The 24,481-nt window shown below is 53.2% G+C and overlaps 1 protein-coding gene across 3 annotated transcripts in view; it reads left to right on the forward strand.

Moving 5' to 3' along the window:
- The first annotated feature begins 16,675 nt into the window (after positions 1-16,675).
- The window catches only part of LOC146765039 (uncharacterized), a 30,899-nt gene continuing 23,093 nt past the window's right edge, over positions 16,676-24,481 (forward strand). The window contains exons 1-9 of one of the 3 annotated variants that reach the window (XM_085563019.1): positions 16,742-17,627; positions 18,336-18,450; positions 18,610-18,747; positions 18,945-19,121; positions 19,255-19,410; positions 19,563-19,664; positions 19,876-19,978; positions 20,079-20,135; positions 20,424-20,743. In XM_085563019.1, the coding sequence (XP_085419145.1) occupies positions 18,340-18,450; positions 18,610-18,747; positions 18,945-19,121; positions 19,255-19,410; positions 19,563-19,664; positions 19,876-19,978; positions 20,079-20,135; positions 20,424-20,623 (1,044 nt within the window). In that variant the 5' untranslated portion in view covers positions 16,742-17,627; positions 18,336-18,339 and the 3' untranslated portion in view covers positions 20,624-20,743. Of the gene's footprint in view, positions 17,628-18,335; positions 18,451-18,609; positions 18,748-18,944; positions 19,122-19,254; positions 19,411-19,562; positions 19,665-19,875; positions 19,979-20,078; positions 20,136-20,423; positions 20,746-24,481 lie in introns of those variants that run through there. The other 2 variants (XM_085563021.1, XM_085563020.1) reach the window with 2 other exon arrangements.

Consider the following 24,481-nt stretch of genomic DNA (forward strand, 5'->3'; position numbering starts at 1 on the left):
CCCTGAGCACAGGCACTCCTGTGTGCACACAGACACAAAGAGTCACTACAAGGCACCTGTGAGAAATTCCCCTGAGCAAAGGGAAATGTTCCCTGTGGAGGCTTTGGCATCTCCCCAGGGGATGAAGGGTTGAGCCTGGAGCAGACAGTGTCTGTGATGAGCTCCAGAGGAGCTGAGCCCAGGGGCTGCTGGCCAAGGCCCTGGCCCAGTGAGCATTTCTCAGCTGGCAGGGTGGCCTGAGAAGGGGAAAGGGGAATGCACCAGACCAGGAACCATGGAACCAAGGGACCATTGTTACACTGTGGGGCCATGTGAGAAGAAGTGACCATTGGGACACTGTGGGGCCTTGTGAGACCAAGGGACCATTGGGACACTGTGGGACCATGTGAGATCAAGAGACCATTGGGATACTGTGAGTCCTCATGGATTCATGGACACCACTGTGACATTGCTGGGCCTCATGGAAGCAAGGGGACCCTAGTGACGCCGTGTGCCTCAGTGGAATGTAGGCATCATTGTGACACTGTGAGGCCCCATCCAGCCAAGGCTCCATTGGGACACTGCGAGACCCCACGGAAACAAAGCTCCAGGGTAACACAGAGAGGCTGCCTGTAATCAGTGCTCCATTGTGACCCTGTGGAGCCAAAGGAGAGCGTTGTGACACTGCAAAGCCCCATGGTCCATTGGTCCAAAGGTCCATTGTGACATTGCAGGACTCATGGAACAGAGGAGTCACATGACACTGTGGGGCCTGTGGAACCATGGAGAACATTGTGACACTGCAAGGCCTCAAGGAATCATTAGGACTGTTATATGTCTATAGGATAATTTGTGCAAATAAAATTGTCGTCTCTTTTATAGTTATGTGCTGTTAAATTATACCCTTATAGGAAGTTTTTAAATCGCACAAGCCAGCAACAGCGATTGCAACACCATGTCAAAGCCACCTGGACGAGAGAGGGAGGACTTTATTTACAAGCGAACGAAAGTGGCCAGCCCAGAGAGGGATCATGCATCAAGGTTGTCCGAGAAACACCCGGACGATAAATACACGATAAATATCCGAGACCGAGATAGTCAGAGCCATCAGGGAGGTACATCTCAAATCCGAATTCCGGGACTGCAAACACAGGTGTTCATCACTCTCCGGACACGTATTGTTCAACTTGCCACAGAGAAAAGAACTCCACATGAATACATGCACTTTGAAAAGGAAGAAAGGGGACTCTGGCTCAGGCAAGGAAAATCGTATAAAAATGGGTCAGACAGGACGGTCGGTGTGAAGCATAGAGGACCCTCTGCTGCAGCTGTCCAACCTGTGTCTCACCTGGTGGCAATCCCGGGCTCCACATTGACTTTTTTTTATAGTGTCTTTTTTTCATTTTTCTCAAAGTTTATATTTGGTACACTTAATAACTTTTATTAAATTAAAAATTAATAACTTGGAGCCTTGCATTTCTAACATGTTCATCACATTCGGTTTCTCATGATAAGCCTATCTACTTCTGCTAATTCTGAGATGGGGAAAATGAACTGTCATGATTCCCGCTTGCACTAGAGGATTGTGACACGGGCTGACTTTGTGATGCCAGAGTCTTCTGTGCCATCACAGCGCAACTGTATGACATCCCAGAGTGCTAGAGCAGCACTGGCTCTGTGACATCACAAGGGGGATTTGTGAGATGTCAGGGTGGGCTGTGACATCCCAGGAGGCAGTGTGACATCTCAGGGGCTCTGTGACCTTACTGGGGAGGTCACTTCAAGCCAGCTCCCACTCACAGTTCCTCCCAGAGAAGTCCAAAGCTGCTCGTGCCCGGTGGCATCCCGTGTCCCTCTGGGTCCCCCTGCCCCTGGCGCTGCAGCCCCCTGCTGAGGATGTTCGAGGAGATCAAGCCCAGAGCCTGACACGGGGACAGGGGCTCAGGGCTGTCACAGTTGGAACAGGGAGACAGGGACCCCCTAGCAGCATCCCTGTGCCCCCAGGGCCAGAGCTTGGCCAGGGCTCCTTCACCCTCTTATGAAGGAGGGCTTGAGAGCACTTTAAAAATCCCCAGCAGGGGAGTAGCATAAAACAGCTTTAATATTAAGTGACAGCACCACAGAGTTCCTTGGCAAGAGTCACTCTGCTCCTGACTGGACACTTCAGGCACACCAAGGAAACAAAGCAACAACAAAACCAAACAAAATCCAGGCAATCAAACCAAAAAGGAGTCAAGAACTGTCCCGGTGTCTGTGTGTCTCTGTGTGTTTGTGTGTGTGTGTGTGTGTGTGGGTGTGTGTGTGTGTGTGTGTGGGTGTGTGTGACGAAAGGACAGTGAGGGCAAGGATAAAAGGAATACAGCCTAAAAGCTAAACAGAGCTGTGGAATAACACTTAACAATATTCAACTTCGCTTAGAACTTCTATTAAGCTTCACAAATTAGCAAAAGAACAACTCTTAGCAGCATTTAACTTTGCTTACAGCTTGTGACTTTGTCGCTATAAGACACGTGAAAGCACGACGCGAGCCACCTGCTATTTTCAAGGTAAAGAGAAAAGTTTATTCTCTGACTCCAAATTTTATACTTTCCCAAAGGTGACATTGGATTGGAGAGTGAATGGACCACCTGTCCAAAGACATTGGACAAAGCACTAGTACATCAAGTTTGTCCAGCCCCATAAAAGATTGTAAACAATATGTTGTTGACAGAAATTGTGTGGGAAGATTCTCCAACAGAATGGAAACTCAGAGGGCTTTAGAAAATCTTAAGAATCAGGGTGACATGACTTAACCTTACTTCCAGGCCTGACTGGCTCAGCTATCCAAGGCAATCAAAGCCCTCAGAGAGCAGCATTTCTGCCACATTTCCCTGAGCACAGGCACTCCTGTGTGCACACAGACACAAAGAGTCACTACAAGGCACCTGTGAGAAATTCCCCTGAGCAAAGGGAAATGTTCCCTGTGGAGGCTTTGGCATCTCCCCAGGGGATGAAGGGTTGAGCCTGGAGCAGACAGTGTCTGTGATGAGCTCCAGAGGAGCTGAGCCCAGGGGCTGCTGGCCAAGGCCCTGGCCCAGTGAGCATTTCTCAGCTGGCAGGGTGGCCTGAGAAGGGGAAAGGGGAATGCACCAGACCAGGAACCATGGAACCAAGGGACCATTGTTACACTGTGGGGCCATGTGAGAAGAAGTGACCATTGGGACACTGTGGGGCCTTGTGAGACCAAGGGACCATTGGGACACTGTGGGACCATGTGAGATCAAGAGACCATTGGGATACTGTGAGTCCTCATGGATTCATGGACACCACTGTGACATTGCTGGGCCTCATGGAAGCAAGGGGACCCTAGTGACGCCGTGTGCCTCAGTGGAATGTAGGCATCATTGTGACACTGTGAGGCCCCATCCAGCCAAGGCTCCATTGGGACACTGCGAGACCCCACGGAAACAAAGCTCCAGGGTAACACAGAGAGGCTGCCTGTAATCAGTGCTCCATTGTGACCCTGTGGAGCCAAAGGAGAGCGTTGTGACACTGCAAAGCCCCATGGTCCATTGGTCCAAAGGTCTATTGTGACATTGCAGGACTCATGGAACAGAGGAGTCACATGACACTGTGGGGCCTGTGGAACCATGGAGAACATTGTGACACTGCAAGGCCTCAAGGAATCATTAGGACTGTTATATGTCTATAGGATAATTTGTGCAAATAAAATTGTCGTCTCTTTTATAGTTATGTGCTGTTAAATTATACCCTTATAGGAAGTTTTTAAATCGCACAAGCCAGCAACAGCGATTGCAACACCATGTCAAAGCCACCTGGACGAGAGAGGGAGGACTTTATTTACAAGCGAACGAAAGTGGCCAGCCCAGAGAGGGATCATGCATCAAGGTTGTCCGAGAAACACCCGGACGATAAATACACGATAAATATCCGAGACCGAGATAGTCAGAGCCATCAGGGAGGTACATCTCAAATCCGAATTCCGGGACTGCAAACACAGGTGTTCATCACTCTCCGGACACGTATTGTTCAACTTGCCACAGAGAAAACAACTCCACATGAATACATGCACTTTGAAAAGGAAGAAAGGGGACTCTGGCTCAGGCAAGGAAAATCGTATAAAAATGGGTCAGACAGGACGGTCGGTGTGAAGCATAGAGGACCCTCTGCTGCAGCTGTCCAACCTGTGTCTCACCTGGTGGCAATCCCGGGCTCCACATTGACTTTTTTTTATAGTGTCTTTTTTTCATTTTTCTCAAAGTTTATATTTGGTACACTTAATAACTTTTATTAAATTAAAAATTAATAACTTGGAGCCTTGCATTTCTAACATGTTCATCACATTCGGTTTCTCATGATAAGCCTATCTACTTCTGCTAATTCTGAGATGGGGAAAATGAACTGTCATGATTCCCGCTTGCACTAGAGGATTGTGACACGGGCTGACTTTGTGATGCCAGAGTCTTCTGTGCCATCACAGCGCAACTGTATGACATCCCAGAGTGCTAGAGCAGCACTGGCTCTGTGACATCACAAGGGGGATTTGTGAGATGTCAGGGTGGGCTGTGACATCCCAGGAGGCAGTGTGACATCTCAGGGGCTCTGTGACCTTACTGGGGAGGTCACTTCAAGCCAGCTCCCACTCACAGTTCCTCCCAGAGAAGTCCAAAGCTGCTCGTGCCCGGTGGCATCCCGTGTCCCTCTGGGTCCCCCTGCCCCTGGCGCTGCAGCCCCCTGCTGAGGATGTTCGAGGAGATCAAGCCCAGAGCCTGACACGGGGACAGGGGCTCAGGGCTGTCACAGTTGGAACAGGGAGACAGGGACCCCCTAGCAGCATCCCTGTGCCCCCAGGGCCAGAGCTTGGCCAGGGCTCCTTCACCCTCTTATGAAGGAGGGCTTGAGAGCACTTTAAAAATCCCCAGCAGGGGAGTAGCATAAAACAGCTTTAATATTAAGTGACAGCACCACAGAGTTCCTTGGCAAGAGTCACTCTGCTCCTGACTGGACACTTCAGGCACACCAAGGAAACAAAGCAACAACAAAACCAAACAAAATCCAGGCAATCAAACCAAAAAGGAGTCAAGAACTGTCCCGGTGTCTGTGTGTCTCTGTGTGTTTGTGTGTGTGTGTGTGTGTGTGGGTGTGTGTGTGTGTGTGTGGGTGTGTGTGACGAAAGGACAGTGAGGGCAAGGATAAAAGGAATACAGCCTAAAAGCTAAACAGAGCTGTGGAATAACACTTAACAATATTCAACTTCGCTTAGAACTTCTATTAAGCTTCACAAATTAGCAAAAGAACAACTCTTAGCAGCATTTAACTTTGCTTACAGCTTGTGACTTTGTCGCTATAAGACATGTGAAAGCACGACGCGAGCCACCTGCTATTTTCAAGGTAAAGAGAAAAGTTTATTCTCTGACTCCAACTTTTATACTTTCCCAAAGGTGACATTGGATTGGAGAGTGAATGGACCACCTGTCCAAAGACATTGGACAAAGCACTAGTACATCAAGTTTGTCCAGCCCCATAAAAGATTGTAAACAATATGTTGTTGACAGAAATTGTGTGGGAAGGTTCTCCAACAGAATGGAAACTCAGAAGGCTTTAGAAAATCTTAAGAATCAGGGTGACATGACTTAACCTTACTTCCAGGCCTGACTGGCTCAGCTATCCAAGGCAATCAAAGCCCTCAGAGAGCAGCATTTCTGCCACATTTCCCTGAGCACAGGCACTCCTGTGTGCACACAGACACAAAGAGTCACTACAAGGCACCTGTGAGAAATTCCCCTAAGCAAAGGGAAATGCTCCCTGTGGAGGCTTTGGTATCTCCCCAGGGGATGAAGGGTTGAGCCTGGAGCAGACAGTGTCTGTGATGAGCTCCAGAGGAGCTGAGCCCAGGGGCTGCTGGCCAAGGCCCTGGCCCAGTGAGCATTTCTCAGCTGGCAGGGCGGCCTGAGAAGGGGAAAGGGGAATGCACCAGACCAGGAACCATGGAACCAAGGGACCATTGTTACACTGTGGGGCCATGTGAGAAGAAGTGACCATTGGGACACTGTGGGGCCTTGTGAGACCAAGGGGCCATTGGGACACTGTGGGACCATGTGAGATCAAGAGACCATTGGGATACTGTGAGTCCTCATGGATTCATGGACACCACTGTGACATTGCTGGGCCTCATGGAAGCAAGGGGACCCTGGTGACGCCGTGTGCCTCAGTGGAATGTAGGCATCATTGTGACACTGTGAGGCCCCATCCAGCCAAGGCTCCATTGGGACACTGCGAGACCCCACGGAAACAAAGCTCCAGGGTAACACAGAGAGGCTGCCTGTAATCAGTGCTCCATTGTGACCCTGTGGAGCCAAAGGAGAGCGTTGTGACACTGCAAAGCCCCATGGTCCATTGGTCCAAAGGTCCATTGTGACATTGCAGGACTCATGGAACAGAGGAGTCACATGACACTGTGGGGCCTGTGGAACCATGGAGAACATTGTGACACTGCAAGGCCTCAAGGAATCATTAGGACTGTTATATGTCTATAGGATAATTCGTGCAAATAAAATTGTCGTCTCTTTTATAGTTATGTGCTGTTAAATTATACTCTTATAGGAAGTTTTTAAATCGCACAAGCCAGCAACAGCGATTGCAACACCATGTCAAAGCCACCTGGACGAGAGAGGGAGGACTTTATTTACAAGCGAACGAAAGTGGCCAGCCCAGAGAGGGATCATGCATCAAGGTTGTCCGAGAAACACCCGGACGATAAATACACGATAAATATCCGAGACCGAGATAGTCAGAGCCATCAGGGAGGTACATCTCAAATCCGAATTCCGGGACTGCAAACACAGGTGTTCATCACTCTCCGGACACGTATTGTTCAACTTGCCACAGAGAAAAGAACTCCACATGAATACATGCACTTTGAAAAGGAAGAAAGGGGACTCTGGCTCAGGCAAGGAAAATCGTATAAAAATGGGTCAGACAGGACGGTCGGTGTGAAGCATAGAGGACCCTCTGCTGCAGCTGTCAAACCTGTGTCTCACCCGGTGGCAATCCCGGGCTCCACACTGACTTTTTTTTATAGTGGCTTTTTTTCATTTTTCTCAAAGTTTATATTTGGTACACTTAATAACTTTTATTAAATTAAAAATTAATAACTTGGAGCCTTGCATTTCTAACATGTTCATCACATTCAGTTTCTCATGATAAGCCTATCTACTTCTGCTAATTCTGAGATGGGGAAAATGAACTGTCATGATTCCCGCTTGCACTAGGGGATTGTGACACGGGCTGACTTTGTGATGCCAGAGTCTTCTGTGCCATCACAGCGCAACTGTATGACATCCCAGAGTGCTAGAGCAGCACTGGCTCTGTGACATCACAAGGGGGATTTGTGAGATCTCAGGGTGGGCTGTGACATCCCAGGAGGCAGTGTGACATCTCAGGGGCTCTGTGACCTTACTGGGGAGGTCACTTCAAGCCAGCTCCCACTCACAGTTCCTCCCAGAGAAGTCCAAAGCTGCTCGTGCCCGGTGGCATCCCGTGTCCCTCTGGGTCCCCCTGCCCCTGGCGCTGCAGCCTCCCGCTGAGGATGTTCGAGGAGATCAAGCCCAGAGCCTGACACGGGGACAGGGGCTCAGGGCCGTCACAGTTGGAACAGGGAGACAGGGACCCCCTAGCAGCATCCCTGTGCCCCCAGGGCCAGAGCTTGGCCAGGGCTCCTTCACCCTCTTATGAAGGAGGGCTTGAGAGCACTTTAAAAATCCCCAGCAGGGGAGTAGCATAAAACAGCTTTAATATTAAGTGACAGCACCACAGAGTTCCTTGGCAAGAGTCGCTCTGCTCCTGACTGGACACTTCAGGCACACCAAGGAAACAAAGCAACAACAAAACCAAACAAAATCCAGGCAATCAAACCAAAAAGGAGTCAAGAACTGTCCCGGTGTCTGTGTGTCTCTGTGTGTTTGTGTGTGTGTGTGGGTGTGTGTGTGTGTGTGTGTGTGTGTGTGGGTGTGTGTGACGAAAGGACAGTGAGGGCAAGGATAAAAGGAATACAGCCTAAAAGCTAAACAGAGCTGTGGAATAACACTTAACAATATTCAACTTCGCTTATAACTTCTATTAAGCTTCACAAATTAGCAAAAGAACAACTCTTAGCAGCATTTAACTTTGCTTACAGCTTGTGACTTTGTCGCTATAAGACACGTGAAAGCACGACGCGAGCCACCTGCTATTTTCAAGGTAAAGAGAAAAGTTTATTCTCTGACTCCAACTTTTATACTTTCCCAAAGGTGACATTGGATATGAGAGTGAATGGGCCACCTGTCCAAAGACATTGGACAAAGCACTAGTACATCAAGTTTGTCCAGCCCCATAAAAGATTGTAAACAATATGTTGTTGACAGAAATTGTGTGGGAAGGTTCTCCAACAGAATGGAAACTCAGAAGGCTTTAGAAAATCTTAACAATCAGGGTGACATGACTTAACCTTACTTCCAGGCCTGACTGGCTCAGCTATCCAAGGCATCCAAAGCCCTCAGAGAGCAGCATTTCTGCCACATTTCCCTGAGCACAGGCACTCCTGTGTGCACACAGACACAAAGAGTCACTACAAGGCACCTGTGAGAAATTCCCCTGAGCAAAGGGAAATGCTCCCTGTGGAGGCTTTGGCATCTCCCCAGGGGATGAAGGGTTGAGCCTGGAGCAGACAGTGTCTTTGATGAGCTCCAGAGGAGCTGAGCCCAGGGGCTGCTGGCCAAGGCCCAGGCCCAGTGAGCATTTCTCAGCTGGCAGGGCGGCTTGAGAAGGGGAAAGGGGAATGCACCAGACCAGGAACCATGGAACCAAGGGACCATTGTTACACTGTGGGGCCATGTGAGAAGAAGTGACCATTGGGACACTGTGGGGCCTTGTGAGACCAAGGGACCATTGGGACACTGTGGGACCATGTGAGATCAAGAGACCATTGGGACACTGTGAGTCCTCATGGATTCATGGACACCACTGTGACATTGCTGGGCCTCATGGAAGCAAGGGGACCCTGGTGACGCCGTGTGCCTCAGTGGAATGTAGGCATCATTGTGACACTGTGAGGCCCCATCCAACCAAGGCTCCATTGGGACACTGCGAGACCCCACGGAAACAAAGCTCCAGGGTAACACAGAGAGGCTGCCTGTAATCAGTGCTCCGTTGTGACCCTGTGGAGCCAAAGGAGAGCGTTGTGACACTGCAAAGCCCCATGGTCCATTGGTCCAAAGGTCCATTGTGACATTGCAGGACTCATGGAACAGAGGAGTCACATGACACTGTGGGGCCTGTGGAACCATGGAGAACATTGTGACACTGCAAGGCCTCAAGGAATCATTAGGACTGTTATATGTCTATAGGATAATTCGTGCAAATAAAATTGTCGTCTCTTTTATAGTTATGTGCTGTTAAATTATACTCTTATAGGAAGTTTTTAAATCGCACAAGCCAGCAACTGCGACTGCAACACCATGTCAAAGCCACCTGGACGAGAGAGGGAGGACTTTATTTACAAGCGAACGAAAGTGGCCAGCCCAGAGAGGGATCATGCATCAAGGTTGTCCGAGAAACACCCGGACGATAAATACACGATAAATATCCGAGACCGAGATAGTCAGAGCCATCAGGGAGGTACATCTCAAATCCGAATTCCGGGACTGCAAACACAGGTGTTCATCACTCTCCGGACACGTATTGTTCAACTTGCCACAGAGAAAAGAACTCCACATGAATACATGCACTTTGAAAAGGAAGAAAGGGGACTCTGGCTCAGGCAAGGAAAATCGTATAAAAATGGGTCAGACAGGACGGTCGGTGTGAAGCATAGAGGACCCTCTGCTGCAGCTGTCAAACCTGTGTCTCACCCGGTGGCAATCCCGGGCTCCACATTGACTTTTTTATATAGTGTCTTTTTTTCATTTTTCTCAAAGTTTATATTTGGTACACTTAATAACTTTTATTAAATTAAAAATTAATAACTTGGAGCCTTGCATTTCTAACATGTTCATCACATTCAGTTTCTCATGATAAGCCTATCTACTTCTGCTAATTCTGAGATGGGGAAAATGAACTGTCATGATTCCCGCTTGCACTAGAGGACTGTGACACGGGCTGACTTTGTGATGCCAGAGTCTTCTGTGCCATCACAGAGCAACTGTATGACATCCCAGAGTGCTAGAGCAGCACTGGCTCTGTGACATCACAAGGGGGATTTGTGAGATCTCAGGGTGGGCTGTGACATCCCAGGAGGCAGTGTGACATCTCAGGGGCTCTGTGACCTTACTGGGGAGGTCACTTCAAGCCAGCTCCCACTCACAGTTCCTCCCAGAGAAGTCCAAAGCTGCTCGTGCCCGGTGGCATCCCGTGTCCCTCTGGGTCCCCCTGCCCCTGGCGCTGCAGCCTCCCGCTGAGGATGTTCGAGGAGATCAAGCCCAGAGCCTGACACGGGGACAGGGGCTCAGGGCCGTCACAGTTGGAACAGGGAGACAGGGACCCCCTAGCAGCATCCCTGTGCCCCCAGGGCCAGAGCTTGGCCAGGGCTCCTTCACCCTCTTATGAAGGAGGGCTTGAGAGCACTTTAAAAATCCCCAGCAGGGGAGTAGCATAAAACAGCTTTAATATTAAGTGACAGCACCACAGAGTTCCTTGGCAAGAGTCACTCTGCTCCTGACTGGACACTTCAGGCACACCAAGGAAACAAAGCAACAACAAAACCAAACAAAATCCAGGCAATCAAACCAAAAAGGAGTCAAGAACTGTCCCAGTGTCTGTGTGTCTCTGTGTGTTTGTGTGTGTGTGTGGGTGTGTGTTTGTGTGTGTGTGTGTGTGTGTGTGTGTGACGAAAGGACAGTGAGGGCAAGGATAAAAGGAATACAGCCTAAAAGCTAAACAGAGCTGTGGAATAACACTTAACAATATTCAACTTCACTTATAACTTCTATTAAGCTTCACAAATTAGCAAAAGAACAACTCTTAGCAGCATTTAACTTTGCTTACAGCTTGTGACTTTGTCGCTATAAGACACGTGAAAGCACGATGCGAGCCACCTGCTATTTTCAAGGTAAAGACAAAAGTTTATTCTCTGACTCCAACTTTTATACTTTCCCAAAGGTGACATTGGATTGGAGAGTGAATGGGCCACCTGTCCAAAGACATTGGACAAAGCACTAGTACATCAAGTTTGTCCAGCCCCATAAAAGATTGTAAACAATATGTTGTTGACAGAAATTGTGTGGGAAGGTTCTCTGTCGCTGTGGGACACGTGAAATCACCACGCGGACCACCTGCTGCTTGCAAGGTATAAAAGGAACGTTTATTGTCTGACTCTGTCTTTTATACCTTCCCAAGGGTGACATTGGATTCGAGAGTGAACGGGCCACCTCTCCAAAGACATTGGACAAAGCACCAGTACATCAAGTGCTCTCTACCCCCATAAAAGAATGTAAACAATACGTTGTTTATAGAAATTGTGTGGGAAAGTTCTCCAAAGGAATGTAAACTCAGAAGGCTTTAGGAAGTCTTAAGAATCAGGGTGACATCTCACCCTTTTTAGTTTAAAAGAAAAGGAAGAAAAATAAATAAATAGATAGATAAATAAATAAGGTTCAATGTCCATTCACGGAGGAATCGTCAGAGCGATCACCCGCCATCATCGTCAACTGAGTCATCACTCGACGATCCATCCATTTGATGCCTTTCAGTTTGGTCACGGTTTCCATGTTGCCCGTTGATCGGGTTCTGTCTCTGCGGTTTCAGATCAGGACGAACACACTTCGAAGGTACCCAGCGCACCCCAGTATCTGTGGATACACAAGCATACCCGCGCCCCGAAGCGATAAGGTCATAGGGACCTTCCCATTGTTTGGTGACTAAATTCCGCACTCAAACTTTTGCTCGAGGCTGATGTGCCTTGTCTGAAGCCTGCAACGAGAGATGATGATTTAAAATGACAGGGTTATTTGAATTCTGCTGCACCGTAAGATGATTGATGGTGTACAATGCTTTCTCCAACCGGCTGTGTGGGGTCTCACCCTGCATTCCCCGTTTTTGTTTTTGAAGAACCCGCTTCAGAGTACCATGAGCACGTTCTACAATAGCTTGGCCAGTTGGAGAGTGGGCGATACCAAACTTGTGTGACACCCCCCACAACTGCAGGAACTGCCACACCTGCTGCGATGCGTAAGCAGGACCACTGTCGGTTTTCACAGCAGAAGGTATGCCTAGAACGGCAAAGGCCTGCCTCCAGTGGGCAATGACATCGCGGGCCTTTTCTCCAGTGTGAGCGGAAGCCCACATTGCAGAGGAGAACGTGTCCACCGTGACACGCACATACTTGAGCCGGCCAAACTCAGCAATCTGGGTGACATCGGTCTGCCAAAGCTCCAGGGCCCTAAGGCCTCTAGGGTTTACCCCTGCTGGTAGAGGTGGAGCAAGTGCATGGCAGTCGTCACAGGACTCAACAATGCCACGAGCCTCTGTCGGTGTCAGCTGAAACTGCTTCTGCAGAGTATGTGCATTCTGATGGAAAAACCCATGCGATGCCTTGGCCTGCGCGAGTGTATCAGGCTGAGGTGCTACCCACGCTGGATTAGCCAACCTGTCAGCCCTCGCGTTACCTTCCGCCACAAACCCTGGTAAATTGGTGTGACTTCTCACATGCAGAACGTAAAACGGATGAACCCGGGCCTGAATAGCACACCACAAGGTCTTCAGTAAATGAAACAAGGCAGGGTTACTGACGTCCTTCAAAACTGAGTGACCCAACCGCTGTGCGATGTCAGCCACATAGGCAGAATCCGTGACCAAATTGAAAGGTTCCTGGGAAAATCTCTCAAATGCCATAACAGCAGCCCTCAACTCAACCAATTGGGCCGACCCCTCCTGATGAGCTTTCAGAACCTGCCACTCAGATCCGTCCTTCCAAGTAACAATGGCCTTTCCTGTTTTCCCTGAACCATCAGTAAAGACGGTGGGTCCTTGCACGGGTTCCTGACTATTTTTGGGCCGCAAAGAGATCTGCGTAGATTTCGCCACCTGCAGTAGCTTGTGGCTGGGCAAATGATAAGTGATTTGCCCTGAAAAATTTTCCAGAGCACATTGCATGGACACACAGTGTGCAAAGCTCCAGTCAAAGTCCTCCCGGGATATTGGGAGTACGATCTTTGCAGGATCCGCACCCATCAATTGCAAACACCGTTGCCGGCATTTGATTATCAACCGAGCAATCAACTCAGCCAATGTCGTTGCCGTCTTCTGCGGCTGATGGGGCAGGAAAACCCATTCCAAAATGTGCAAGGGATCAGACCATTTGTCACTCCATTGACCAATGATACCTGTGGGATGCAAATCTGGAGTGGTAACGAACACAGTGACATCAACGGAAAGATCAATGCGATAAACCTGACGGGCAGAAACAGCCTGCTGAACCTCCTCCAGCACCTGACGTGCCTCAGGGGTCAATGTGCGAGGTGATTTTAAATCAGGGTCTCCTTTCAACAGATCATACACAGGAGACAGTTGTGCGTCGGTTAGTCCCAAGTATGGACGTAACCAGGTGATGACACCCATCAGTTTTTGAACATCATTCAGTGTCTTCACCGAATGCACAAATTGCACCTCCTGGTGTTGGATTGTCCGTTCCAGAATTTTGACCCCCAAATACTTCCAAGGAGGTTGTTGCTGAACCTTTTCTGGAGCCACCTGCAACCCATGAGCATGCAAAGCATCGAGCAACCGAGGCTGAATCCTCAGCAGCTCCTCCTGAGTGGACGCAGCCACCAGGATGTCGTCCATATAATGATACAGACGTGCATCAGGGAACTGCTTGCGAACTCCAGACAAGGCACGAGCCACATACCATTGGCATATAACTGGGGAGTTGCGCATCCCCTGTTGCAGAACTCTCCATTGATATCGCTGTGCGGGATCATCATTGTCAACTGCTGGCACTGTGAAGGCAAATTTTGGTCTGTCATCGGGATGCAAAGGAATTGTAAAGAAGCAATCCTTCAAATCCACGATGAAGATCGGCCAGCCTGCAGGAAGCATGGTAGGCGATGGCATGCCCGCCTGTAATGTTCCCATGCCTTCCATGACAGCATTGACCTTCCGGAGGTCCTGTAACAACCTCCATTTCCCAAACTTCTTTTTGATGCAGAAAACAGGGGTGTTCCAGGGGCTCCTGGAAGGCTCCAAACGACCCTGGTCCAACTGTTCCTGCACTAAATTTTGAAGGGCGGTCAGTTTATCTTGAGGGAGGGGCCACTGGTTTTCCCAAACAGGTGTATCCACCAGCCACCGTATAGGAGGCGTAGGACACTCCTCGCCCTTCGCTGCAGTGGCCCCCATCAAAAACCCGTCCCGATGCGCACCCCCCATGCAGACAAAACATCCCTCCCCCAGAGGTTAGCAGGAGAAGAAGTAACATGAGGCCTGATCCAAGCCGTCTGTCCCTCTGGGTTTGTGACCAGCACGGGCCGCTGGCTCACATAACATCGCGCTGTTCCTCCCAGGCCCGCAACAGACGTCTCCGCTGGATCCAGGGGCCAATCTGGAGGCCAGGCGGCAAGGGAGAGAACCGTGACATCAGCGCCGCTGTCAAGGAGCCCGCGCAGGCGGATCTCTGACAGCGTCGCACCAGGGATGGACAGGGTACACAGCATCTCGGGACGGTCTTTAGTCAGGACAGCGGTCCAGTGAACTTGAGGCGGTCCAGTGGATCCAAAACCGCCATCCCCTCGTGACTGGTCAGCCGTCCTGCGAACAGAAGACTTAAAAGGCACAAGTTGAGCAAGCCGTGTCCCTTTTGGGATTGTAACAGGGGGGGTGGGCGTGGAGATCATTGCACAGATCTGCCCTGTGAAGTCTGCATCTATAAGACCCAGATGCACAATGATGCCCTGAAGGGTGGCACTAGACCTCCCCATAAGGAAGGCACTCATGCCCTCACCCAAAGGACCAAAGGCATCCAGGGGAACCTTGTGCACCTTGCAAGAGTCTAAAACAACTGTTGCTGCTGTGCAGACATCCACACCTGCTGACCCGCAGGTGCTGGCTACGAGCTGGCTGAGCAGACCTCCATGGGCTCCGGGGTCTGGAGAGGAACTTGTGTCTGAGCGCGCCCCCCTTTCGCGCTCCGCTTCCCGTTTCCCGAGCTCGGGATTGCCTGGCCACTTGCATGAACAGTCGCCTTGCAAACATCTGATAGATGGCCTGGCCTTCCGCACTGGCCACACACATACAAGGGAAATTTTCCCTTCTGTGTTTTCTTCCCTCATTTGGTGCTTGTCTGAGCAGCCCCCTGTGGCTGCTTCCAGACTGGCTGTGCGGCAGCAGCCCAAGAATCCACCTTCCGAACCGACGGGCCTATGTCTACACAGGCTGCTGCCATCTGTGAAATGGTAGCCCCTTCAGGAAGAGCCTGTATGACTCTTTTGCATTCTGCGTTACAATGGATCCTAGCAAATCTTGCAAGGACCATTCGCCTCAGCTCAGGTTCTACCACCTGCCGCTCTACAGAGGCAGTCAACCTCGATGCAAAGTCTATGAAAGGCTCGTCAGCCCTTTGAACAACAGTCAGAAAGGGCTCCATTGGAGCAGCCATTTCTAGGGCCTGGATTATAGCTGCCAAGCCTAACGTCCGACATTGATCAAGCACAAGAGGATCGTATCCAGCCTGCCCCCGAGGATCAACATAATTTCCTGTGCCCATCAACATGTCAGCGTTAACAACACGCCTGGGATCCTGCTGCCCCCGTGTAGCATTCTTCCGCACTGCACTAGCCACTAGACTAACCCATTTGTCCTCAAACAGGTCAAACTGCACAGGGTTAAAAAGAGCCTGTGCCACAGCGCGAATATCAAAAGGCGTCAGCAGGTCAGTAACAAGTAGCCGAATCGTGTGCATAACCTCATCAGACCCAAGACCATATTGTGCCACAGTGTCTCGGATTTCCTTCAACACCTTAAACGAAAAGGGCTGATGAGTGTTGTGAGTAACACCCCTGAGCACAGGGAAAGCCTGAAGACCCCCTGGCAAGGCTGCATCGTCCACTGTTTCATGTCCCGTGGACTCTGGGACGGTGGAAGCTCCTGGGCTGTGAGGCAGTGCGACATCACTGGACACCACACCCCCTGCAGCATCAGCAGAGCCAGAGGAGCCTTCCCCGTGATCCGGCAGGCTCTGCGAGGGACCAAGGTCACACATCTCCTCAGCCTTATCGAGGACCTCCTGCCAGAACCGCCCGTAGTTTCTCGGGCACACGGTCACCTGGCAAGGGGGGAGGGTCCACAAGGACGACAGGGAGGATCCACGGCCACGGGGAGTCACCGGTCTCCCGCCAGCCGCGTCAGCAGTCCCAGCCCCCGCGGCAGGCGGGGAAGATGGAGCCGACCCAGCCGGCGTCCCAGCAGTGCCCTCCGCACCATCAGCAGAGGACACTGTGGCGGACGCAGGCAGCGGCGCGGACCGCAACCCCAGCTCAGCACTCCTGTCCCCCGGGGCGGGGGAAGGGCGGGATGTAGAGGGAGACGCGGAGCGCGGAGAAATGTCACTGCGGGACGACACAACGGAGGCCGGCACGCCTCCAAGGAGTTTTGGACCCGCAACACGCAACTGCCCGGCGGGCACCGCCCCCATCAGGCGGGACCGGACGGGCTGCCCGCCTGCTGGGGCAGAGCCCGACGGAACAGAGACCAACGCCCCGTCCTTGGCGGCCCCCACCGCCTGCGCACGCCCAGCAGGCTGCGCAGGCTCAGGGATTGGAGCTGACTCATCCTCGGAAGATGAACCCGAAACCGATCCGGGCGAATCCGCCTGGGTCGCTTTCAAGGGGAATGTGACCCCGCAATTCGGGCAATTCACCTTCACTGAGCCAGATGCAACCTGAGGCGAGGGCTGGTCCACAAGCCCCCGTTCGCCCCCGAGCGCCAGGAAGGCACAAAGAGGAAGTTCTTTCCCCTTCGTCCCACCACGCCGGCGGCGCGGGGCAGGGCGGGGCGGTCGGACCCGCTCCACCGACCGGACGCTCGGAGCCAGCGGGCTGGGAGCCCGGGGCTCCCCAGAGGAGAAGCCGTCCTCTGACTCACTCTCCTGGGCACAAGGGGAATCCGGGCCACGCCCCAGGGACTCGGACTCCCCAACATCAGAGGCAGAAAAATTTCTCAGAGAATCACGAGAGCCACCAGTGTCAGAGCCCTGCCAGATGGCATCCAATCTCTTCCACAACATGAGCAGCGGCCCAATGCCTTCAAAACGATTATCAAGCAGGGCATCCATGAGGCGGTCTCCCACAGGAGCCCATTTCTCCCAGGACAGAGCCTCGGCAAGACTGGGAAAGAATCCCTGTTCCCTTGCCCATAAAAACAGCCTCTCAAAATCATCCCAATAAAAGAGAACGCGTTTCCGCTTCAACACCTCCCTCCAAACGCTCAAAGCCACTGACTCCTCCTTGATGCTCTCAAAACTCTCCATTACCAACAATAGCGACAGGCAGAGCGCTGGACAGAGAGAGAAAAAAACACCTCACCCGCGTGCTTTCAGCCTAAGCTGCAATACACGTCGGCGGTCACCAGATGTCGCTGTGGGACACGTGAAAGCTCCACGCGGACCACCTGCTGCTTGCAAGGTAAAAAGGAACGTTTATTATCTGACTCTGTCTTTTATACCTTCCCAAGGGTGACATTGGATTGGAGAGTGAACGGGCCACCTCTCCAAAGACATTGGACAAACCACCAGTACATCAAGTGCTCTCCACCCCCATAAAAGAATGTAAACAATACGTTGTTTACAGAAATTGTGTGGGAAAGTTCTCCAAAGGAATGTAAACTCAGAAGGCTTTAGGAAGTCTTAAGAATCAGGGTGACAGGCCCAGGTCCCCCTGCAGGGTGGGGGGTAAAGACAAGAACTGCATCAGTCTGTCCTGGGAGGGGCTTCCCCCCCCCCCCGGCTCAGGGTCTTAGTTTCATAGGGGCGGTCCCCCGGCCAGATAATCATTATCACTGACTCCATATATTTCAGAGGTCCGATCAATAATAATTATTATTAAGAAACCCATTGTTCTTATAGATAGTTATGATATAGGTTGATTTAATGTGTTTTCTAGTCTAAACACTATCACCATTAGTTACTTAAGAAAGCACCCTTTGGTAGACAAATCTCCGTAACATATTCGGATGTTCACAATACCAGGTGCAGCATGTTAAGATAAGAATGTTTCTTCATTCTTTCCTCTGATCTTCTCAGACTTTCTCAGGCGATGCCTGGGAAAGTTGTTTGTTTCTCTCTGAGGCCAGAGAGCTGCTGCCACATCTAAGTGCCATTTTCCGCCTTCCAGGGAGATGGGCAAAGAATCCATCGACTTGTGTAAAAGCATCTTAGACTATCTCCTTCAGTTGCTCCGCAAAGAGATGCCATACTGGCACTTCCCTGCCCTGGCATTCCTTGTGGAGGTGAGTCTGAAGGCCGGCGCTGCCTCCCAGCTCTCTGCCCTCTCGTAGCCGCAGCTGCCTGGGATGGTGCCCACGCCCTGCGCTGCTGCCTGGTCCCCGCCCTGTGCGGTTCTGGGCTCCTGCCGGCCGGGTCCCCTGTCACTGCCCTGTGCCTTTCAGGTCCTGCATTGCCTGGACTTGAGTGCATGCACTGACATCATCATGGATCTCTTGTCGAGGCACTTGCTGAGTGAGCACACGGAGATGCGCCGCCAGGTTCTGAGGGCCCTCCTCTTGCTCAGGGATAATCCCTCGCTGGTAAGGAGGGGGCAGCAGCTGAAGCCGTGCAGGCAGCGTGGGGCTGGGGAACACAGTTGCTGGTCTTCAGGCACTGGGTCAGCCGCTCCCAGCTCTCCTGCCTCCCACTTCAGCTGCCCGAGGGCTGCGGGACAGGCCTTTGGCCTCTGGGCCCTGTGGCAGCAGGGTGGCCTTTCACACACTTTTGTTCCGCACAGGCCAAAAGAATGCGGAGCCTGACCGAAAGCCTCGGGGAGCTCCTGCAGGAAAATGATAGTGATGTGGTCAGGATGAGCATTGTTCTACTTAGTGATTTCTTCTTGGATAATGACACCCCAATACCCAGCCCCATCGCCCTGCAGCTGGCTAAGGTGCTCCTGCCACTCTTTGAACACGTAAGGCTCTGTGCCCTCAGCCACGGCCACTGGCTGCTGCCCAGACACTTGGTGCCCTGTGGAGATGCAGGCCTGCGCCAAGGTGGGCCAGAATCAGCTGATGCCAAGGTCTTGTTTCCTTCCTGTTACACAGGATGACTGGCATGTGCAGTGGATCTCCATGTTTGTATTTCGAGCCTTGCTGTCTACTGTAGTGGAAGAAGAGAAAAAGCTCCTGATGACACAAGTGTGTCACAGCCTGCTGCCACTCTTCTTCCACTGCCATGATGAGAATCAGAGTGTGGCAGAGGTAAGGACTCACAGGCTGCTGCTGTCGCCCTGGGAGGGGGCTCGGCTGCCTCCTGCCCTGGCGCCTGGCAGGCTGCATCCTCCTCCTGGCTCTGGCACAGGGATGCTGATCCTGGGCTGTGGGGCCATTTCCGTGTCTCTACTGCTCTCCAGGCTTCTTGGGAAACCCTGCTTTGTGTGGCCAAATTCTTAAACAGGAGAGATCTTGAAAAACCTGTAAAGAAGGAGAAACTGTGGAGGTTCATTGAGATCCTGGTAAGGAGGGCCGGGAAGCCGCAGCCCCAGCCTGGAGCAGCCCCTGAGCGCGGTGCTCGGTGTGCGGGCTGGCAGCTGTGCCCCTGCCCGCTGCTGCAGCCCGAGGCCGCGCGGGCTCTGCTCCAGGCTCCTGCGGCCCGAGCCGGGTGCCCATGGAGCCCCGGCCCGGGGGGCTGCGGGGCCAACCCTTCCCTCCTGTCGCTCTCTCCAGCTGGCAGAGGACAGCAGCAGCGTGGCCGAGCACCTGCGCCGGGCCCTGCCCTACCTGCAGAGCCCACAGGAGCCCCTGCGAGAGGCGGCCGTCAGGTTCATGGGTGAGCCACGAGCCGGGCCAGGAGGGCGTGTGGGCACAGGGCTGGCAGAGCCGCTGGCAGGGAGCTGTGCCGCTGGGCCTGACAGGCTCTGTGTTCCCAGGGACGGCCGGGCGGTACCTGAGGGGGAGGAAGGAAGAGCTCCATCTCATCTGTGAGGGTGAGTGAGGGCAGCGGGCTGCACGCGAGGGCTGGCGGGGGAGCTGCGAGCCCTGCCCTGGCTGTGGAGGGCTCTGCTCCCTGTGCAGACCAGGGCCGGCGTGGACAGAGCACACAGAGCTTTCAGGGCACCTGGGGGATTCGTGGCCAGCAGCTTTGGGCTGATCCAGCTGGTCCCTGCTCCCTGCTGGCCATGGCCAGAGCCAGCTGGGATGGCCCTGGCACAGGGATCTCCTCGGGTCCCCTCAGATGTGGGAACTGACCATGGCACTGTTCCTCTCTCTTTCAGCCCTAGAAGACACGGCCAATGACATCAGTGTTGCCGTTGCGAGCCTGGCAGTTCAAACGTTATATGTCCTCCAGGGAATAGAGAGAGCTCGATATTCCCGCTTCCACAGCCTGCATGATCGGCTCTGCAGGGCATGGAGGAGACGGCCTCGTCTGTCGGGGCTCGGCTGGCTGCGCTGCTGCAGCTCTGCAGAGAGCTGATCCCAGAGGCTCTGTCTGCTGGGACCACCTGAGCCAGCAGGAATGTTTCATTTATTCAAGATAGCTCTTTCCATTTTTTTGTTTTTCTTTAGCATAGAAATATAGGATGTGTTGTAATAGACAGACTCCCAGGATCTTTCTTTTGCTGCACAGGCTCTGCAGGGCCTAGGGGAAGAGGGAGAAAAGGGTTCCTGGGCTCAGCAAGCTGCCCAGGCATGCAGGGTTGCAGGGAAAATGGCTAGAAGCCCCTTGGCCTTTGGTGGTTCTGCTGAAGCCTTTGTGCTGCCCACAGAGCAGATGGGCAGGGGCTGGAGCTGTGGGGATCTCTGTGAGAGCGGTGCCTGGAGATGGCCACAAGCCCTGTCCCAGGCAGGAAGCGCCATCCGTGTCCTCCTGCCCGTGTGTTGCTGCCTGGAATGCTGAGGGCTCCCAGGTGCCTCTTGATGGGGCAGGTTGGCCAGGCTGGGGGAGACCCTGAGGGGACGGGGCCACGAAGGGATGAGGGGCTGTGGAAGCCCTGACAGGACAAGGCAGTGGGAAGGCACGGGGGGGACGTGTGAGGGAGTGGGTAACGTTGGCTCGGGGAGGAAAATGGGTTGGAGCCAAAGAGACCACTCACCCCAATGTTCATGTGGCAAACAGCACGTTTATTCTCAAGATCTTCCTTCTAAAGGGCCTTTGAAAAATGCAGTCTGGATGATTTCACTGGTCTAATCTCTGTGCCCCTTCAGATTCTGGCCTGGGCAATTCCTGCAGCCTTGGGAGAGATGTGATGAGCCAGGCCCCTGTCAGTCAAACCAGGGCTGGTACATTCACCCCGTACAAGCCAGCCTGCACGGTGACACACGGCAACAGAGTGCGAGGCACAGCTCCGGGTGCTCCCCGTGAACCTCAGCTCTGGGACCACTGTCTGCCCCAAGCTTCAGGGGCTGCAGTGGGAGCCCGGCTGTGCTCTGCCCTGGGGCCATCCTGCAGGGACAGCTGCAAACAGGGAGCATTCCCTGCCACAAAGAGCCAAGGCAGGGCTCCAGGGCAGCTGCTCCAGCCCCGAATGCACTGCTGAGTGCTGGGCTCTGGGGCTGGGGCTCCCCGCACAGGGGACTGCACTTGTGTGCCAGAGGAGACAGAGAAGCTGCAGCTTCAGCCTAACTGAGGTGGGTGCATGGGCTGGGAAGAGTGGGGAGGCTCAAGGGGATTCACAGAGCTCATCCTGCTGCAAGGACGAGGAAAATGGAGTGGGAACACAGCAGTGAGGAGAGCTGAGGGCTGGAGAGCAGCTCTCAATGACACTAAAATCCCACCAGGCCTCTGAGACATTGCTGCTCCTCAGCCAGTGACAGGATGAGTCCATAAGCCTGGGGCTTGGCCTTCCTCATGGTGAGGGGCACCAAGGAAGGCAACAGTGTGATGGAGACTGGAATGGGCTGGGAACTCTCTGGGGGAAAAGAGGGAGCAGTTGGGAAGTAAAAGGCAGGTGGGGGAGAGAACAGTTCAGAGAAGGGCTGAGCTACAGCTTGAGCAAGCTGCAAAAAGTAATTTGGGGTCATCTGAGATTGCTTTCATTTCAGAAGATATTGAACAAGTTTATTTTTTGGGTGGTGCCATGTTTTTCCTTGGAGGTGTACACCCCACAAACTTGAGCTGTGTTGCTGAAATGCTCAAGCCAGTCTGTGCTGCAGGTCACCCCATTTCTTCTTTGGCTGATTGCGGCCCGGTGCTGAGCTCCAGCAGAGCCCTGGCAGAGCCCAGAGCAGCCTCAGCACCCACAGAGCCCGGATGCAAGGAGAGAAACCAGAAAGCCCAGTCAGCTGAAGGCTCCTGTCCCCTTGTCCCAGCCGCCCACGGTGCCCAGGCCATGCTGGCCGTGCCAGAGCTGTGCCCAGAGCTGCCCATCACTGCTGCCTTTGGGAGCAGAGCAGGAGGGCAGGACATGTGCCCAGCCTGCAGCCAGCACGGCACCTCCAGCCCTCAGCAGCTGCCCAGAGCAGGACGCTCCTGTGCTCGCTGCCATCTCCCCAGAGCTCTGATCCCACCATCCCCAGCAGACAGGACCCACCTCACGCCATCCCCCGCTGGAAGAAAAGCTGCTCCCAAACGATGCCCTCAGCCTTCTCCAAGGGCACAGCCCATCCACGCTGCAGCTGCTCCCAAGCACGTCCTGATCCAGACTGGGCCCCACCTGGAACGCTTCCTCTAGAAAAACAAACATCAAATTATGGAAAATAGGTTACAGACAAAAAGGGGAACAAGAAAAAAGGTCAAAGATCTTACCTCTGTCAGGGCCTTAAGGAAGGCCCAACCCCTGCATGCCAGGGAAAAACCCACCATGGGTGAGGGAATCCCAGGCTTTCTCTCTTCCCCTGCACTGCCCCCATGGTGATCCCAAAGCAAACAAGGGCAGTGGAGCAGCCCAAGCCCTTCCTTGCCTGCAAAGCAAAGCAGCCCCTGCACAGGCTCTGGAGTCCCACCTCTGCTCCCACCATGGGGGTTTGTTTGTGTCGGGCTGGCTGCCCCAGCCCAGCCCCAGCCCGGTGCACGGTGGGTGCTGGGGGCTGTTGGCAGGGCCAGGAGCCCACTCCCATTTCGTACCCACCCCAGCCCATGCCCCCGGCCCTGCCAGAAGCAGCCTGGCAGCCGACTGAAGGATCAGCTGCATCTGCCCCAGCAAAGGGGAAACCTTTGGTTCCCAGCCAGGCTGTGCAATGCCCAAATCTGGGAGCATCCCCCTGTGTGTGGACTCATCTGCAAATTCCCTGTGGAACCTGACTTTGAATGAGATGTCGGAATCAAAGTCCATCATCTTCAGCCTGCCGGTGGTCAGGTGGTGCAAGAGGTTGTCATCCTTGGTGTTGTCCTCGCTGTCCCCAGCAGCAGCAGCCCCACCTGGGACAGCTTCTCCAGGGGTTCCTTCTCCTTCCCTGGGTCAGACCAGGCTGTCAGGGCTCTGCCCAGGGCCCCAGCCATCCATGAACCATGGCAAGCAAAACCAGGGGGATGGTGGCCCCCAGTGCTTGCCACACCAGGTCTCCAGCTCAGCTCCAGCCCAAGAGCTGCGTCTTCCCTTCTGCTGACCCCTGCTTAGAGCTACAGGCAGGACAAAACCTGTCTGGTTAGCTTTGCCACTGAGTGCCAAGAGATGTGTGGAGCTGTTACCTGCCAGGCCCCTGGATCCAACTGTGCACTTGGATCTCTCCCATCTTCTAGGGCAGAGGAACTCCCTGCACCCAAGGATCACGGAAAAGCTCTTCTAAGGATGGCCTGTCCAAGGGCTGCATGGACAAACCCCTCTTAATGACATCCTGGCACTCTGGGGAGAGAAACCAGCAATCCACCAGTCAGTTGGAGAAGTTGCCCCCTGTTCCCATGCCCAGGCCATGCTGGGTGTGCCCAGAGCTGGGCCTAAACTTCCCCATGGATTCTCTGTTTGGAGGAGAGCAGGAGAACAGGACATGTGCCACCTCCTCAGCAGCTGCCAGAGTGAGATGCTCACAAGCTGCTGCTGTCTCCCAGCACTGGCTTTGCCCCTGTGCCCAGCGATGAGACTCCACCTTGAGAGAGCCGTCTTGGGAACAAGATCTGCCCCAGATATCTCCTGGCCCCTCCTGAACGGGTGCTTCCCCATGACCAGGTGGTGCAGCAGGAGGCCCAGGGACCAGATTGTCGCTGCCTCGCCGTGGTAGCGTTGCTGGCGGATCCACTTTGGTGGGCTGTAGGACAGGGTTCCTGTGGAACACAGACAGTTCATCAGGGGGATGCTGCTGCTCCCAGAGCCTGGCCCCAGCACCCCTGGGCATGCGGGGGCTGCCCCAGTGGCACACAGTGTGACTGCTGCCCTCTCGCCAGCACCTGGGACTTGTG

Source organism: Lonchura striata, chromosome 29 (assembly GCF_050655825.1).
Source record: "Lonchura striata isolate lonStrDom1 chromosome 29, ASM5065582v1, whole genome shotgun sequence".
Classification (NCBI taxonomy): Eukaryota; Metazoa; Chordata; class Aves; order Passeriformes; family Estrildidae; genus Lonchura; species Lonchura striata.